We start from the raw sequence: 18,788 nt of genomic DNA, 5'->3' as shown, positions 1-18,788 counted from the left end.
ATAGAATGGGGGCAATGCCTGGTTGAGACAACCAACCAGTAGTCATAGGACAAGAGTCATTCCCCTGAAGTCACAGCTTGTGCTGGAATCTAGACACATGATTCCATCTGAGACACAGATAGATCTGGACCAAGACACATGACCCAGGGCCACTTTGCTCTTGCCCCTTAACGCCAGTTATCGTATCTTCCAACTCAGTTCAGTTAAACTTATAAGAGAGGCACGGTAGGGCTCAGCAAATGCAGCACAGGCTGCACATCTTAAAGCACAAGGTTGCCAGCGGGCAGTGCCTCAAAAAAGCTAGCCAGTTAGCAAACCAAAGCAAGAGAATAGAGAGCCCCTGGGATGGTGGTCGTTGCCTAACACTGCTTATTGTGCCAGTTGTGTGGTTATCCCACAGAGAAGAGGGGGACCCACCCAAAACTTGGTTCAGACGTTGAGACTGATGATGCTGTGTGTCCACCAAGTGGGTATGAAAAGATTTCTAACTCACATGATGAGGGTTTCTGGCGAGAGCAATGTGGGCTACGAAGCAGGTCCAGAAAGAGCTTGAGAGCAGGAAAAGGAGGCCACATTGGTTTTTATGGTGGCTTGAAGCTGGGGCTGGGGTGAGGATTCCCATGCAGGGGCTAGGACTTGTGTGGTTGGGACTTCCCACTGGCACTAAAGGTGGAAGTACTTGAACTTTCTTAGCAGCATGTCCAGATATAGGGCAGAAGATAAAGAGAGAATGGTGGGTTTTGAAAGCTGTCAACGTCGAACATCAAAAAGGCAGTAAGACTCTAGTACAGAGTTGTGTCGCTGCGATTGCAGAACTCATTGGCTTAGGCTTTTGAGGGGGAGCAACTGGATATTATTTCAGAATTTTATTTTATTATTTTTTTTTCTGAGACAGTGTCATCAGGCATTCCCAGTAAGGAGGTATGTTAGAATATTGGTGGGGGGGCGGGGGCGGGGAGGTGTACTTTCAAACTACACCATCTTCCTCCACCTTGGTCTCCCTCAGGTCTCCAAGGAGATTCTCATTCATACCCTACCAGTTCCATAAGAATGAAGCCTCCTTGAGCCATGATTACTGATAGGAGTATATGATAAGGCTTAGGACAGGAAAAAGAGAACCGCTTGCATTGTTATTTGAAGGGTCGTGGAGAAGTGGACCACTTTTGACCTTTGAATTGCTTTAATGCCCACTCACTCTTGTGGTTTGAACTTCCTGCTGGTACCAGCTTCTCACTCTTCCCTGGTATGTTGTACCTGTGTTCATGACACTCCCTCTACTTGCAAGGCCCTTCAGGAACCAGATCCTCTCAACTAGAAGCAGTCTTTTCTTAAACACTTGGCACTCTATTTCCATCTTGCACCGTTTATCTTATTCTTTTGTATATTTGTATTATCTTTTACATTCCTTATCTCTCCAGCCAGACTACAAGCTACCTGACTGCAGGGTTCATGATCGAGTCATCTTTGCATTCATTACTCATATAATTACGGCTACTAATAAAAAACAGTAGATGTCATATATGTCTGATGAGTAAGTGAATGAATAAATGAAAGAATGAAATCTAAATCTTAATATTCTGTGAAAATATACAGTGGCATTTTAGTTATAGCTAGGTAAACTGAGTAAATCACCAAAAGAAAATCCTGGTTTTATTTTTATAGGGAAGATATGCATTTGACTTGCAGTCACACAAACTCCTTGTGTTTACACTCAGGATTTCAGTGAGTTACTAAATAATTTTCCTTTGAGGGAAATAAATGTTTTCCTCACCAGTTTCATATAATCCTTCTATCACAAAAAATATGGGTAATCTTATCATACATTTAATTTACTGTATTGATACTGAGGACTACTGAAAGTTTATGAAATGTCTGAAAGTCTGCTAAGTGTTTTACATCCATCGTTTCTTCAGAACAATGCAGTAAACAGTATCTTTTTATTATTTGAGGAGACTGAGGCTGAGAGGCTAAATGACTCAGTGGTCATAGAACTACTAAGTGGAGGAACCAAGACTGAACTCGCCACCAACCCATCCCCCCACCCCGCCACCCCATGCTTACAAAGCCCAGTTTTAACTACAATATGTTATATTACCTCCACCTGACAATGAGATTTATGGCTTATTTTAAATTTTGTAATTATTTGGGTTAATGAATGTTGACCTGGAGGGAAAAATCCCTTTATGCTGGCCATCTATAGGAATAGCTAAACATGCATGTTTCTGCCAAAAGTCAAGATGCCATCCTAATTACTTTAATCAAATAATTAGCCTTTAGGTTTTATGTGCTGCTTTTCTAGTGGGATACATTGCTGTGAAAGTTTTGCCTCTGCCCCTCCGGCAATCCCACTCTTCTTCCGATAGGCTTTTTAATTAAGAAGCTGAGCAGTGTGGTTGAATCACCAATGCAGGTCTGAAACCTCCCCGAGTGTTAACATGAAAAATTTGCATCAGTTCACCAAGAGGGAAAGGAGGTCTTTGCCCCCTACAGTGGAAATCACATTTTCTGGGCACGTCACATTTTCTGAATTAGGTCCTTTTATATACACTATCCCATTAGTATATTTTAATTCTCACAACAGCCCTTTAAAACATAAACTGTCATTTCCTTTTACAAGATGAGGAAACAGTAGCTCAACAGAGTGGCAGTAGTTTGCAAGTGGCCCAAGGTCACAATAGTTGGGGTAGAGTAAGCAGTTGGACCAAGGTGGGGCTGATTATGAAGTACAGGTTCTTTCTACTACTCTAATGTAAACACGATAAAATTACAGCAAAATTATGCAAAAACATTGGGGGAAAACTCAACCACAATTCTATTTGGTAAAATCATTAAAATCATAGAGCTAGAAAGGATTTTAGTGATGATCTAACCCAACTTTCTTATTTTATAGACAGGGAAACCGACGCAGAGGTAAGGTGATCATCTGAGGCCACATAGCTAGTAGAGTTAGAGCTGTGATTCAGATCCAGACGAAGCCCAGTGGCTTTCCCACTAGTATGCGTTGCCAGTCCCAGAGCTGCCTAACTTCAGACTTAGTCAGAGTACCATGAATATTAGTGATATCGACAAGATACAGCCAAAGTTCTGGAGTGTAAGTATTTTGCTAAACACCCTCCTACCTTACCACTGCCTGCTTGTAAAATTCATCCAGGCATCTGCTATTTCTTACCTGTAATTTGTTTTGTGATCCCTTGAGGAGCTGCACGTCCTGAGTGCAAATCAGCAGCTAATCAGGTATAAGGTAGAGCCGTGAGTTTCATACTAGACTTTGCCTTCCATTTCCCTCCTATAGAGCTGGTAGCACTTCACTTTTAAGAAGCCATTAATTAGCATTAGACTAAAAGTACAACTACTTTAAGCATTACTTGTCTTACCCACAGGAACACAGACTCAAGCCAAGTTTATCCTGCTGATTGGAATAATGGAGTGGCCGTCTGTGGACTTATCTCAGGCTGGAGTGCACATTGGGATGGACCCTCACAGTCATCCACATAGTGCCTATTCCTGGCTTTTGAGAAAGCCCAGGGCAATGGAATACAATCCAAATACTTTAGAAAGACTGTGAAATAACTTACGAGAAAGTAGACACATTAATATTACTTATCATTTTTTAAAATTTTCTGAACACCTGGCATAGTACTGGGCTCACAGTAGGTACTCAGTATTGAATGAATCATTGCTCCAAAACCTTAAATTCTATATAATTACTCAGAAATGATAAAGGAAAGCAGGGAGTTAGTGAACCTATAAGTCATTTGTCTGCCTTTATCTTTTAGCCAATGTGAGGGTGTTACTGGAGGGCCTACCATCACCAAGTCATATAAATAACAGCCAATTAAATAACTGAGGACATACTGTATATTAGGCACCATGCTATGTGCTCTTAGCTAGAGATTAAAGCTAACCCTCAATAAAGCTCAAATATATGGGCAAATAATTGCAACACAGTAAATTATATAATAATAGAAACATGAAATAGGTAGAGTGATAGTAAAAAGGAACAGGTGACCAGATTTATTTGAAGACTTATGGCTAGTGGGAGGAAATGCCTGAGAAAGGTTTTGATTGGCAAATAGGAACCTGTAACAATAGGAAAGATGGAAGGTATTATTCAGAGTGGTTGGACAACCTAACCCCACTCTTTGGAACAACTCAATAGAAGATAATAGCTCTCACTGATTATGACAAGAACTGTAGCGGGTATTTTAACATCTATTATCTCACATCTTACACCCGTCATGGAGACAGGGATCACTTTCATCATTTTCCAGAAGAGGAAGGGGTAAGTGACTTGCCCACAGACATATGGCTAATAAGATGGAACTGGAAGATAAGCGATGTTGTAGTTCAGTGGTTTTCAAAAAGTGTTCCGTAGATTCACGAGTTTTGCAATTGTACACAGGTTAGGTGAGGGGATAAGCCTGTTCTCCAGGCCCACGAGCCTGCTTCAACCAGTGCAGCTGCACTTTGATTTATTACATAATTGACTTGCATTTAAGACTTTATCTGAATAAAGGTATTACTGCTTAAAAAGAGAAAACAACAACAAAAAAACAAACTATAATAACTGCTATAATTGAGCAAATCAGTTTCTTGAGGCTATACTCTGCAATTTAGTCAACTTGGTAGATAACTGAAAAATTGATTGTACTCAGCACAGCCTAAAATATTCACATCAAAGGAACAAAAACATTCAGACCACATTTATTTCCATTCTGAGCCAGCAGATACCTGCTGCATTTGAAGGCCAAGGCATGAGTGTGGTTCAGAGATGGGTTAGACCTAAATGCTGAATGCCAACAGTGACAGCACTTCCTTGCAAAGACATGGGCAGCTGGAGATTTCCTGGCATTGTTTATGTCAAGCCAGCCCACAACATTATATCCATATCTCTGCTGCAAACCTTGTGCCAAAGGCCTCGGCCACCATTATTGCCTCAGCAAGTCCCCCACTGACAGCAAAGATAGATCTCCCGCTTCCAGGTGCTACCACAGATGAAGTGGCTCTAACAACTAGTGGAGTCATTTGTGATGCACTTTTAATTGGATCAATTTCCTCTCAATTATGCAATCTTTAGAAATCGGATGCAATTTCATAATCAGAACATGGGGCTTTCTCCAGATGAAAAGCACGAGACAGACCAGTTCAACATCATTTTAATTAGCTCCTTTCCTATCCTTTGGCAGCTATCACAAGAGAGGCCAAAAAAGCAACACCACCACCAAAAAAAACAATTTGAGTAGCTCGGCTTAGCAGATTTTGTGTCTGTGAAAGCAAGGTAACAGTTTTTTGGCTTGCCATCAGCCCTGCACCCAGAGCACAAGATATGTTGCTTGGTAAACACCAGAGCCTGAGGAACCTTGTCACAAAGTCCCTCACCCACTTCTGGGCTTCCTAAAAGCACAAGTTTCTTCCTTTGTTGAACTGTAATTATAAGGATAAAGCAGATGGTGGAGGCTGAGTTTAGAACAGGGTGTTGGTGACTATAGACCTTGGGGGCTGATTCTGTACACGTGTATGTGGAAGTAAGTTTTGGATTATCTTTACATAATAGTGCTTTTTGCTGAATTTTGACCTAGGTAGATTCGTACTACTCTCAAAGAATGCAGTGTCAGACATGGAAGCAAAGCAGCAAGGTACAACTTATCCCTCCCCTCACCTCCCAAATTCCATATTTAATTAAAAGACATGAATACCAGAGATGAAAAGACAATTATCAATTAGTTAATGCTTGATAGAGAGATGGAAATAAATCCCCAAACCAAGTATTATGCACTGACTTGAGGAAAACACAGAATAAGGACCAAACAGTTTTGCTTTAGCAATGAAAATGAGATGTGTCCACCTCCCCACTTTGTTGGCCCTGGCCCGTGTTGTACAATTCCACAGACAGCTCCTAACACAGGTCAGTGGAAAGAGGTAATAGGAAAAATGATGTGCTCTAGAGACTATTCAAGAATGTTTGCTGACTATATTAGCATTTATTTTTGTTTATTTGCAACTTCCTATGCTTTGGCATAATTCCAATCCACATGCTCCTTTAAGAGGCAAGCGATTTCCAGGCTAAAGCCTTCGACACCAACGAGGGTCAATCCATTCTCTGTCACACCTGCAATTACAGACCAATCCAAGATGGCACAAAACCCCCAGAGCCAAGAGTTACTGCTTCCCAAAGGGACTATATAGCTCCCACGGTGGCACTAAATGAATGGTCTTTCACACTGGTAAAGGTGGTCAGACCTGAGACATCATGCCACAGGAATGTGATGTCTGAAGTGTCACTGAAAGGTAGAGGAGATCCCACTACATGCGTGCACACTAAATGCAGCAGAGTTGAAGAGGAAGTGTCACAGATGGAGCATGTTATAATAGGAAGGAAATAATGGACCAGAGTTATCAAAGCCAAAAGAGAGGAAAATCAACAAGGGTTCAATACACGGGAAAATTTCAAATACAGGGGAAAGAGGCTCTCTGCTGAAGCCTTAGAAGTGCCTAAGTTCTAATGAAACATCAGCTAATCTCATATCATGTGTCCTGTTTGGGGTAATGCATCTGTTAAAGCTCTAAACCTAGGCGAGGAGATAATGCAAATGAAAAACACTAGAAGACAGAGCTTCTAAACTTCTAGGCTAGCCAGCTGAAATCAGGACACAGGCCAAGTCTACACTATAGTACCACCAACAACCAAGAACAGGGAAGGGAAGCTGCTTGGGGAGCAGAAGAAACTGCTATTTCCCAGCCCCTAAGGGGTAGAATATCTTCTCAGATGGTAGCTGTAAACCTTGATGCAATGATCCCAACAGTCCAAGACCAGCAGCTGCCCCTTAGGTGTGAGGGCGATGCCCACTGGACAGGTGAGCCCCTCTCGAATAAGGACGCTATAGCCCCCACCCTTAGGAAAGTGGAGAATTTCTTTGCGACTACTGTCAGCCACGATGAGATCACCACGGGCATCCACACACATGCCAGCAATGCAGCGGAAATCCTCGTTCTCCGAGAAGAAGTGGCTAATCTGGCGACCCAGCTGCCCGTCGGGGCCCACAGAGCCAATGGAGAAGCCACCCTCCAGGTGGTGCTCATTCTGCCGATTCTCCAGATTGAGGCCCAAGCCCTGGGTGAAGTAGACAGTGCCTTCAGCGTCACAGGTGACAAACTTGGGCCGCACAGCACTGCAGAGGCAGCTGTATTTGACCACCCCTGCTCCTCGGTCAACAGTGAAGCACCAGAGCTTTCCACCTTCCACATCAGTTACCACAAATTGGCCAGATGGAAGGGCTGTGATGCCCCAGGGTTTGCTCAGCTGGCTCCTGTGACAGGCCACGCAGTGGCCATCCAAGGTGTATACCTTGAGGGAGTTGTCATAGCTGTCAGTCACACCAATCAGCCCATGGCAGTTCATGGCAACTGAGAGAGGAGTGAGATTGGGCAAGTCAGCCCCAAGGAAGCTCAGAACAAAGCTATCAATGCCACTGGGGCTGCGGCGGATCTCCTTCAAAAAGCCTTTGCGGGTAAAGACTTGTATACGGTAGTTGCCACGGTCAGCAACCAGCACTTCGCCTTGACTGGTCACATAGAGACTGACTGGGAGGTTGAACATGCCTGGAGTGCTGCCTTTGGCCCCCATCTTCTTGAGAAAGAGGCACTGCTGGATGCTGGCGGCTGTGTCAGAGCCCCGCTGCTTAGCAGGCGAGGCCCTAGGGCTAGCAGCCACTTCCTCAGGGCTCATGTCCATCTCTCTAAATGTAACGGAGGAAGAGGCAGCAGAGGCTGCAGCCTCCATGGCCCAGGAGTCTTCCATGTTGACTGTCCGGGGCTTCCTAGCCGCCTGCCCGATTTGGAGGGGGCCGACGTGGCCGACCTTGAGGAGCTCTACATCCTGCAGGGTGAGCTCCCGGGGCAGGCTGGCAGTGAGCGCCGGCTCCTCCTCGTCAGCTGTCTCTTCCAGTAGTGCTACGTCTGCCTGCTTGATCTTGGCCAAGAAGTAGTCACAGCGAGACACGGCCTGCACCTCGGCGACGTTGAGCAGGTAACTCTGCTCCTCTACCACCTGGCTGTTAGACTTCTCAACCTCGGCCAACGAGCCCGTGAAGAACTTCCGGGAGCGAGCCAGCTCCTCCTGGACCCTGCGCTCTTCGTGCCCGTACTCCTGGAGGACTGCTTTATACCTCGCCTGAAGGTCCTTGGAGACTCCTTCCAAGGCTACCTTCCGGCGCTGCAGCTCCCCCATAAGCTCCCGCAGACGGGCCAACTTCTCTCCAAAGTCCCGACGCCGCTCCTCAGCTGCTTCTTTGACAGGGAGTGTACAGTGGCCAGGAGGCTGGTGGTCCGCCTCCCGGCAGGGCTCACACAACACCACGCTGCAGCTTCGGCAGAACTGCCGGGGCAGCCGCCGCCCGCACGACCGGCACATGAGCAGCCCCACGGCCTCACTGAGCCCAGCCGTGTCAATGATCTTCAGCACCGTCAGGTTGTCCGTCAGCTGGGTCAGGCTGGTTATGCGGGTAATCTTGCTGCAAAAGGGACAGCGGACACCATTGATGCTACTGGCCAGTAGCTTCTCCAGGCACTGGCGGCAGATGGTATGGCCACAGTGCAGGAGCTTGGGCCGCAGCTGCTCCTCTGTGAAGGACTCCATGCAGATGGGGCATTCCAGCACTTCCCGCAGGGCATCCAGGTTCAGGTGAGAAGCTGCTGCCGCAGCCATTGCTATTGCCTTGAAGGGGCCTGCTAGCACAGCCCAGGAACGAACAGCTTGGTGTTCATGCTCCAGAGGGTTGAATCCTGCTAAAGAGAAAAGGAAGCCATTATTCCACTGCCTCTACGAGTTAAATCACTCAAGAAACATTTAGAGAATGGCTACCATCACTCAGTTCAGTCACTGACTGGTCTGGAAAGGTAAACTGGGGAATGATTATAAGAAGTCTTCAGAGCCAAAATGAGACCTCAGAACTTCATTCTGATGAACACAGAGAAACAATGCATGTTTTGGAGCCGGGAACTAATATGACCAAAGCTTGAATGCAGTGGGGGAAAAGGCAGAGAAACTAGTTTGGAAGATACTGCAAAACTGCCTGGCGAAAGTTACAGGGAGGCTGAAGTAGGGAGCAGGTGGTGGAAATGGAAAGAAGATGCATTTAAGCAATATTCCATAAGTACGATCACTAAGATTTGTTAGCTGAGTGGATTGGGGTGGGGAAGTGGTAGAGCTAAGACAGCCAAAGACTCAAGCCTGGATGATTTGAGAAATGGTAGTCCCTTATCAGGGACTTAGTTTTGGCCTGAAATACCCCCTCCTACAAGCAGTACATGCCATGAATTCTCCCACCCTCCTCGATCCACATATGCTCATGAAGTAGAACCACAGAGATCTCAGTGCTCTCTCTGCAGCCTTATGTCAATGTCAGTTTATACCCAAAATAAGAATGAATAGATCTAGCAAGGTGAGGCACAAGGATAAATTCAGCCCTTCTTAAATGCAAATCCTACAGCTGCACCTGTGCAGTCTTGTGATCTGCAGATGGTCAACCATCGAGAAGGAGGAGGAGGAAGACCCGTTAGCTTGGTTTTCAGGGCAATGCAGCAAGCTGGGAAAAGCTTTGCAAATGTCATTAATTCTTTCTCCACCCATAGAGAAGAAGGGGAGTCAGCGCGGAGATACGTGTTACAAATTTCCCCATATTTAGCTTTGTATCACAGTCTGACAGATATTCAGGAGCAGACATGCACAATCTGTCTAAAGTCAATCCAACCTCCCTGAAATCCCGCTTTCCTTCTACTGGAAAGGAAAGAGTATACATCTAGTGCTTGCTATGTGCTAGATACCATGCTAGATGCTCCACATACTTAATCTCATTTAATACTCATAATGACCCTATGATGTAAGTACTATTTTCATTACCCTATTTTACAGATGAGGAAGCTAAGGCTCAGAAAAACTGGCCCAAGGTCACATGGTGCAAACATGGTAGAACCATGCAGTACAGATATCTTTAACTTTATTTAACCCAACATTACTTCAAGCTTTTTTTTTTCCCGTCATACAACACTTACCATACTCTGAGAAATGCTGCCTAACGGCATAGAATTATCTCCACAATTAAGAAATAATCATGAGGTTTAGCTGCTCTAGAGTGGGTTAGATTGCTTTATTAGCTGAGTGACCCACTCCCACACACCAGCCTGGCAACCTCTTACGATTCAAATCCATGCCTCAACAAAATAACACATTACCCCATACCATGACCCTAAAAGGTCTCATGGGACTATCCATGTGACTAAGCTGTGAACGCTGAATGCTTAAATGTCATGGGTCTGGCTGCAGTCGTATAGAAACACTGATAGAAACCTCAGCTCAGGACCCAGACAAACCTCCTCAATTCCAAACCAATAGCTTCAGTTCTCTCTTCCATCATCTGGGACAACAGACTGAGGGCAACATTTGGTATCTGGATCCAGAGCATGTTACTTTACAGTGCCCAGGGACATCTGTTCTTCTCAGAACTGGCACAGCAGATCAGCTAATTAAACAAGTGTGCCAACTTGTAAAAATACCAGCAAATTCTTTCTCCAGTTTTCTGGAATGTCATACCACCTCCTTCAATTTAAAAGCTTCCTGCCTCCCTGTTTAAGCCATCCACTTTAAAAAATGAATTTACTATGCCCGCGTCCATTCCCCGAAATATCTCAGCTGTATGCGGCTTCACTAGGCTCTCTGAGGCAAAAGAGAATGTCAAGGATCCGTTTCCTAAAGCTGCCCTGCTTTGCCAGGAAACATGAGGTCCCATCACTAAAGCATCAGGTGTGGAGATAGCTGCGTATCAGTCTAGGCTCCCGCTGAAAGTGGTGCTCCCAGGTTGTAGAAATGGGAGACATGGTTCAGGCCTTTTCTAGGTCTGAGGCTATGTGACCGGCAGATACAGCCCCTCTCTTCCAGAAGGATACAGCTGGTCATTATTGTTAGCACCGAGAAGCATTCAGGTGGAAGGTCAATTTGAACTCAGTTTCCCTTGAAAAGACATATGTGTGAAAGGAATTGTCTTATCATCCCAAGTCTTTAAGTTAGCTGCCCATTTTCTGCCATTTATAAAATCTAAAACCAATCAGAATGAACCCCCAACATGTTATTTACAATTTTTGGCTGCCTTCCTGATACTTTGAACATATTTCCTGTTGTGCACTTTGTACTGTCAACTCTTGACCCCCCCACCTCAGCTTACTGCCCCCCCCACCAATTTCTTTGATCTCATGATTAGTACTGCACACCCCATACTGATACTAGCCCAGCTCTGGTTCAGCTTCACATGAGAATCTACCCCCTAAGCTGTGTTTGCTCCAGCTGCCCTAAGACTCAGGAAAATTCTATAGTCATACCCTAGCCTGATCTAGCTGCTTCTGGCACCACTAGGCTTTCCCCAGTCGATGACATAAATAACAAGGGTAGCAGAACAAAAACAAAAACCTGTGAACCTTGAAGTCACACAGAACTGGGATCAAATCAGCAGGTCATTTACAAGTTGTGGGACAGGAAGCAAGTTATTTAATCTCACTAAACCTGTTTTCTTACTTTATAGAAGATAACTAACTTTATAGTTACTGTGATGATAATTTCTTACTTTAGAAAACGGTTAGTGTGATAATAATCCACATAAAGTGCTTAGTCTGGAAACTGGTAGGTATGCAGTGAAAAACTGCTACTTATCATAACTTCAGTAACAATCAGGAACAGTATTAACATTACAACAACTAGTACTAGTATTAACAAAGCATTTAGTTTACAAACTGCATTTGAAAGGATGAAGAATCTTTCCTTTTATGGCATATAAAGGCACATAAAGATTAATAACCTGTCAGCTTTGAAGGAATTTGATTGAGGACACTAGATATCCATGTGAGAAACTGGCAAATGAATTCACAACTTCTCTTGTTCAGAAAATACCAAGAGGGGCATAAAAGGAATGATGCAATAAAATATAGATTTTAGTAATAGCAGGAGTAGCAGCAGTGGTGGCGGTGGCGACCACCCGGCCAGTGAGAAGGAATGAACAGGCACTTTTCAAAAGGCAGACAGCACCCAGGATATCAGATAATACACTTCAAAAATTAAAATGCTGAACCTTCCCTGGAGATTGTTGTATCTGTTCTCAAAATCAAAGGATTAGAGATGACCTAAGGTTTCAAATTGCCATCCAGTGGTTGAATCCCCACCATGGGATAGTTCTCTAGATGTCTCTATTCCCTAAACCTGTTAGCCCCTTGGGGGTCTTAAGCTATGAGCAAAACTGCAGGACTTTAAGAAATTAAACAACAAATCTTTACTGAGCACCTACTGTGAGTCCAGCCCCATGAAAACACTGGAGATATAATTTTGAGCAAAACCAGACAGGAACAGAGTTCACATAAAAACTAGAAAACATGTGAAACAGCACCTACATTTCCTTTCACAAGACATAAAGGTCCATCCTACTTCTTATACAGTCCCCTGGTTTGACTGGGTTTTTCGCAAGGCTTATCACATTTCCTTTCATGACAGCTTTCTAAACTTTGTTTATTCCTCCAGCATTTGAATGGAATGCGAAGCAAGTGCATAACCATCTCCCTGCCACCAATGCTCACTCTCCAGGAGTGGCTAGCAGGGCTGATTTTAAGAAAGTCAATGAGGTCCTCATCTGACACTCACCCAGTTCTGTGTGTGGGAGAGGATTCTTAATGTTACATTACTCAGGGCATTTAAGGTACCTGCCAACAGCTAAGATAAACTCTGCAAGTAGGGGCTCATTGGGAAACGCAGGCATGACCCCAAAGCTGTACCACTGTGGGACACACAAAACAACCCAGAAGGGCATGTTTGTAGCGAAAAAAAATCTTTAGCTAAAACTCTAAATCAATAATAGTTTGCTGGGGAAAAAAAAAAAACAAAAACACTTGTCTGTCCTCTGTCTTCCTCCAAAACTGCAGGACCTAGAAAGGATCCCCTGAATCTTCCACAAACATGTGCAATGCTGCCAATGAGACTCAAAGCATATAGGACAAGGGGAAAATCAGCAGTCTTCTCGGGGGACTTACAACTGATCTCGACCCGCCCTACTCTCAGTTCGTTTCTCTGCATACAGCATATGCACATTTAACCATGAGCTTTTGATTAAAGGATCAGGAAGCAGATCCTGGGAAAGGTACAAGAGGGGATGGGAATTTGGGGGAGACCAGTGGGGGCTGCTTAGGTTCAAGGAAATTTGGCAAAGCAATACTCAGTCCCCTTCCAGCCTCCCCATCCTCTCATAATTGCTACCTCTCATAAAACTGCCATTTGCTGAATGTCAGGCACCTTTCACACATTACCTTTTATTCTCATAATAACTACGTGAAGTATGTTTTATTCCTCTTTATAAATAAGGAAACTAGGCTCAAAGAAAAGCAACCTGTCCAAGGTTTCAAAGCTGCTAAGTAGTAGAAGTGAGATTCAAATCCAGGTGTGTCAACTCCCAGCCATAAAACCACAGCGAAGCAAAAGATGTATTATAGTTTCCTAGCTGATTAGGCTACCATTAGCTCTAGGCACTCTGCCTGAGAGGCTGGTAAAGGTACCTAGGAATGGATTTTTAATCTGATTGTTCCACTAGAAGAACCTAATGGAGGTAGTGTCAAAGAGGCAGCACATCCGTGTGCAGGGACAATGAACCACTTCAAGGGCCTTGTACACTTTTGACCACCAAGCACTCTCCAGACATGAGTGTATGGCTCTTAAGTATTGAAAAAGCCTTTCTACTAAAACTAGTATAATGTAACTTATGAGTCAGACAGATCTGGGCTCACATCCCTGCTTTGCAACTTGCTATGGAGACTTGGGTAAATCATTTAACCTATTAGTTTTCTCATCTGTAAAATGTAGAATAGCACCTAGATTATTAGCAGGATCATTGGCAGGATTAACTGAGATAATGCACACAATAAGCACTCAATAAATGGTAGCTATTCGTGTTTTCAATAGATTGAAGCTGATAAGGGCAAGTACTTGTCCAAGATCTCCTAGTAAATTAGCAGCAGAGGAAAGGTTTTGAACTTTAAGCCTCTGATTCCCAGGCTGACTCCATTTCCATTACATATCTTCCTTAGGGCTGTGTGTGGATTTTCCAGCTAGGTCTCCGGCCTTCCGATGCAGTCCTACTATGTTTCTGAGCTGGTTTCAGCAATGCTATAGCTAGTCCTGGAGTTGACAGAGCAAATGCTGTCATTCTGTTCCAAGGGAAAGAAGCCCACAGGAGATCATTCAGAACAGGAGTTACTTTCCAGAGTATGGATGCCTTCAGCCTCGGTCCCTGCAGTGAAGTGTTTTTTCAAGCCAATGGCCTCCATACCTTACCCTCTAGTCTCCTGCACCTTATCCTGTCTGCTAACCTCAAGATCCTCTCCTTATCTACCCACTGGTCCTGGTCTAAGAGCAAATTGAGAACAAAGTCCAGGGCTACTCCCTACCTAATCAGATGGATTTATTCCCTTTACAGTTCAATTTGATACTCAGCGATACTCACTGGGTCATCCTTTCCTTAGAGGGGAATGAGCTGAGATAGACAGTAAGACCAGGCAGGCCCCAGCGAAGAAGCAGCAAGGGAAGAGAGAATAATACAGGATTACAGAGATCTGAATATGAAGCTACCTTTGCCATCTCTAGCTGTGGAACCTTAGACAAGTCACTGCCTAAGCCTTAGTCTCCTTATGTGTAAAACTGGATATTGTAGCACCTACTTAGCAGGGCTGTTATGAAAACGAGGAAGAAAGTAGATATGAAAATGAAATATTACTAAATGTTGAGCATTTACTATGCACCAGACACGAAGCACTCGGATTTACTTCACTGAGTCGTCACAGTAACCTGTGATGTAGGTCCTGTTATTAACCCCATTTTACAGATGAAGAGCCAGGCACAGGAAGGTTAAGTAACTCATTCAAGACAGAGCCGAGATCGGAATCCAGGATATATCTGACTCGGCGCAGAGTTCAACTTCGGCACTACTGACATGGACCCGACACTTCTTTGTTGTGAGGACCGTTCTGTGTGCTGTAGGGTGTTTCACAGCGTCCCTGGTGTCACCTACGTGAGGCCAGTAGTCCTCCCCACCCCAACTCTAACAGCCAAAAATGGCTCCAGACATTGCCAGATGTCCCCTGGGGGACAAAACCACTGCCAGTTAGGAACCATTTCTTTAGAACTTGGCCCAGGACTAAATGCTCAATGCATCTGAGATCCCCTTTTCTTGTTTCTCTCCCAGTTCAAACACCTCATGTGGGATTAATCCAATCTACTTATATCACTGATGAGGAAAAAAAGACATGAGATCATGTTCCACTCATCCCCTGGAAGTCTCACACACTATCTGTCACCACAGCTTGAAGGGACCGGCAAAGGGGGGCTGGGACAGATGACCTTGAAGAGTCTCCTGCTTTATGATTCCACTGACCACTCTCTCCCCCCCCCTCCCCGAAGCCTACCACTTTCAGCAGGTCTGGGGTTCAGAGTGGAGTCAGTGGGCGTACCACGGCTGCCTCATGGTAAGAGATCTCTGGCTAATAATTGAGGGAGGTTCTGCCCCTCACAGGCAGTCAGGCTCCTTCAGGAGTCCTGAGCTCAAAGACTTACGACTTTCTTGCTGGACCCCTGAACTCTGCTCAACTTCATACGCTCATATACAGTTTCATACATTACTTCTAGGTCTTTGGGTCCCCAGAACTCCCTTTGCTTCCCATGCAGAGACTTCAGGAAAATTCCTTTAGCAGCCCTAGACACCCATCCACGACTCTATTCAGTCTCTTAATTCTACAGTCCAATCAGTACCTCTCCACCCCACCGTTCAACCATTCCTAAATCCCATTCCCAACTCTTCTACAATACAGAATTCCAGCCTTTTGGGCTCTACCCTGCCAGCCTCACCAGTTGCTCACTCATGTGCCCTGAATCCCTGACACAGATCCTTTAATCTCTGTTTCCAAACCTCTGCAACCTTCAGCCCTGCATCACGGTTTAACACCCCAGTCCCACACCTCAGGTGTGTGCCCTCCCTCAAGCAGAGCCTCCACCCACTGCATGCCATCAGGAATCCTGCCCCGCCCTCAAGCCCTGCTCCTTCCTCTTGCCCACCCGTGTCTTCTGTCGCTTCAAACCTTAGCCAGGTCTCTTCTTTCTGCCGACCAGATACTGCTTCCCACTGGTTCCCGCACGAACTCAGCCCCTCATTCTTCCCCAGATTCCACTCGGGAAAACGCTTCCTCCTCAGCCATGATGATAGCCCCGGACCCTGCTCCCTCTGACCTCAGATCTCGCCCCCCGCCCCAAAGCCTAATGCCCCCAGACTCCCTCAAGCCTCCTGAGATTCTACACCCCAAACCTCACCAAGGCTCCCCCATTCCTTCATATTTCCGAGACTCTGCACCCCTGGTCCCTCCAGGGCCTTCAGATCCCCTCCCGTCTCCCAGATGCTGCACCCGTCTCTCCTCAGGGCCCCACATTACCTCATACCTCCCGAGATGCTGCGCCGCGACTCTTCTCAGAGTCCCTCGCTCCCCTCCCCGGCCGTATTTCCTCCGAGCTCCTCAGCCCCGTCTCGGACCCCCGCCGCTCCGAGCCTGCCCCCGCGCAGCCCCACCCCCACCCCGATCCCACTCCTCAGATCCGGTCCCCCAGACCCTGCCATTCTGCCGTGGACCGGCCGCTGCACGCCGGCACAGCCCCCCGCGCCGCTCGTCAGCCACCGCCCGCGACTCCGGCCTCGGTCCCGGGTCTCCCACCGTCCACCCCGCCCCCTACCTGACCGCCCGCGGCTCCGACGCGTCCACTGCTGCCAGCCCACCCGCCCGCCGCGCTCTGCGCACGCGCCAACGCGCGCCCCTTGGCGGGCGCCAATTCGCAGAACCGCCTGTCCGTCACTTCGCCCCGCCCCCCCCACAGGCATGCTGGGGCTTGTAGGCAGCGGCGCCCGAGCTCGCGGCCCAGCGGCAGGGTGGCGGCGAGCCCTCTGGAAAGAACGCGGTGTCTTGGGAACACGTAGTTCAGCTTTCTGTCCCCGTTGTACGGTTAAAGAAACTGAGGCCCAAGTTCACTCAGCAAGTCGGGAGCTAAACCAGAACTCACGTGTCTGACCCCAATCTGTGTCAACCCCTTTGCTAACCCATGGCCTCCGGGAGTGTTCCTCAGCCAAGACTTGGCACCTCTCAGAAAGGCCTCGTTCCACGTCAGCTTTGCCATCTGAGAAATGGGCCAAGGAGATAATACAACATCCACTCCGGGGCAAGCACAGAACCTGGACGCGCTTGGGAAGGTAGCTCTTCGCGCCCCTCAGTTCTCCCTGTGACACACCGCAGCAGCCTAGAGATAAGCTTATCTGATGAACAAATTGCTCTCCTGAAGGATTCTTACTCCTACTCAGCTGGGAGGCCGACAGCGGAGGTAGATATGAGAGCACACTCTCCATCCTCTGTAGAAGCTACCCAGGAACCCAAAGCCAAGTCTAATTTTGGGGGAGCCAGGAGGGGTAAGAGTCTTCACAGGTAAGCGATGGTCTAGCCTGTTGGCAGGGGAGGACCCTGGGTGGTTTGGGGCCAACTACAGGCTCCTGCAGGTGACCGTATAGTATAGTTTAAGAGTAGGAAGGAGTTTGAAGGAGGATGCGCTTGGATTTGACATCCCGGGAAGATAATGTGACCCTTCACAATGATGAAACAACAAACAAAAACAATAACGAAACTGTCTGGCTGCAGCTAAACACTTCACGTGCGTATAGTTCACTTAGTCTTCATAATCACCCTACGAGATAAGCAACTGATGCCCAGGTAATTGAATAACAGGGTCTCAAGTTGATAAGTCCCTCAACCTCTCAGCCCTTTGCGGGGGTGGGGGGGGGGCGGGCGCTGCACCATGGGGCATGAGAGATCTTAGTTCACCGACCAGGGATGGAACCTGTGCCCCCTGCAGTGGAAGCACGGAGTCTTAACCAAGGGACCGCCAGGGAAGTCCCTCTTCATTTCTAAATGGAGATGAGGTTTGCTATAGGATTATCTGAGATTATGTATAGTGGTTTGCATTTAACTAAGGGTATGCTCACTGCATGCCCAGCAAGTACTTGCAATTTGATGATTTCTCACAAAGCATATACCAGGTTGGATTTTAATTACCCACTTCCCTGCAGTTGTCACCAGTGGGCTGTGAACTCCCTGAAGGGCACTGCCTGCTGGTTGTCATATCTGTTAGCGCTGTGCGCAGCACGCAGAAGTTGCTGAGTGAGTCAGACTCAGAAATGTGACCTTAGGCAAATCACATCCCCTGTCTAACTTAGAGTTAGTCCAGCTGCGGAATGACTCAGTGGGGTCAATCGAATAAGAGCGGACCATTTTTTGAACACCGGCAATATACCAGACACTCCATAGATACTGTCCTATGTCACAATTAATCTTTTCAGCAATGATTCAAGTAGGCATCAGTAGCTTTATCTTACAAAAGAGGCAACCGAGGCTGAGCAAGATTAAATGGCTTGCCTACAGTCACCTTTTGGGAAGTGGCAGGGCTGGAGTACAAATCCAGGCCAGTTAGGCTCATGACATGCTCCAAACCACCGTCCAAAGACTACCCACATTTTACGACACCAGCTATCTTTCTATTGATACTTTATTAAGTAAGGTTTGTTTTTAAGCCTCAGAAGACAAGAGAGATGATATTTAGGAATTCAAGGAAAATGAGGCAAATGGTGCCTGTCATTATGACCACAGATCATGATCCTGTAAGGCAAAGACCCTCAGATGAGCTG

At 46.2% G+C, this 18,788-nt stretch overlaps 2 protein-coding genes across 6 annotated transcripts in view; one reads left to right on the top strand and one right to left on the bottom strand.

Moving 5' to 3' along the window:
• The window catches only part of ASTN2 (astrotactin 2), a 986,509-nt gene that overhangs the window by 689,765 nt on the left and 277,956 nt on the right, over positions 1-18,788 (top strand). The window lies entirely within an intron of this gene.
• Positions 5,141-16,867, bottom strand: TRIM32 (tripartite motif containing 32). 5 transcript variants are annotated; one of them, XM_033858472.2, is made up of 2 exons: positions 16,796-16,867; positions 5,141-8,781 (listed from the first exon to the last, which is right to left on the bottom strand). In XM_033858472.2, exon 2 carries the CDS (start codon positions 8,702-8,704, stop codon positions 6,743-6,745), a length of 1,962 nt encoding a protein of 653 aa, XP_033714363.1. In that variant the 5' UTR covers positions 8,705-8,781; positions 16,796-16,867; the 3' UTR covers positions 5,141-6,742. The 5 variants fall into 5 exon arrangements, with proteins under 5 accessions (XP_033714363.1, XP_033714362.1, XP_019802075.1 ...); XM_033858471.2 differs by having other exon boundaries at positions 5,141-8,784; positions 16,796-16,835; XM_019946516.3 differs by lacking the exon at positions 16,796-16,867 and adding an exon at positions 16,501-16,618.

This window comes from Tursiops truncatus, chromosome 6, assembly GCF_011762595.2.
Source record: "Tursiops truncatus isolate mTurTru1 chromosome 6, mTurTru1.mat.Y, whole genome shotgun sequence".
Classification (NCBI taxonomy): domain Eukaryota; kingdom Metazoa; phylum Chordata; class Mammalia; order Artiodactyla; family Delphinidae; genus Tursiops; species Tursiops truncatus.
Note: the sequence above shows the minus strand (reverse complement) of the source record. Positions and strands in the feature narration are given on the sequence as shown.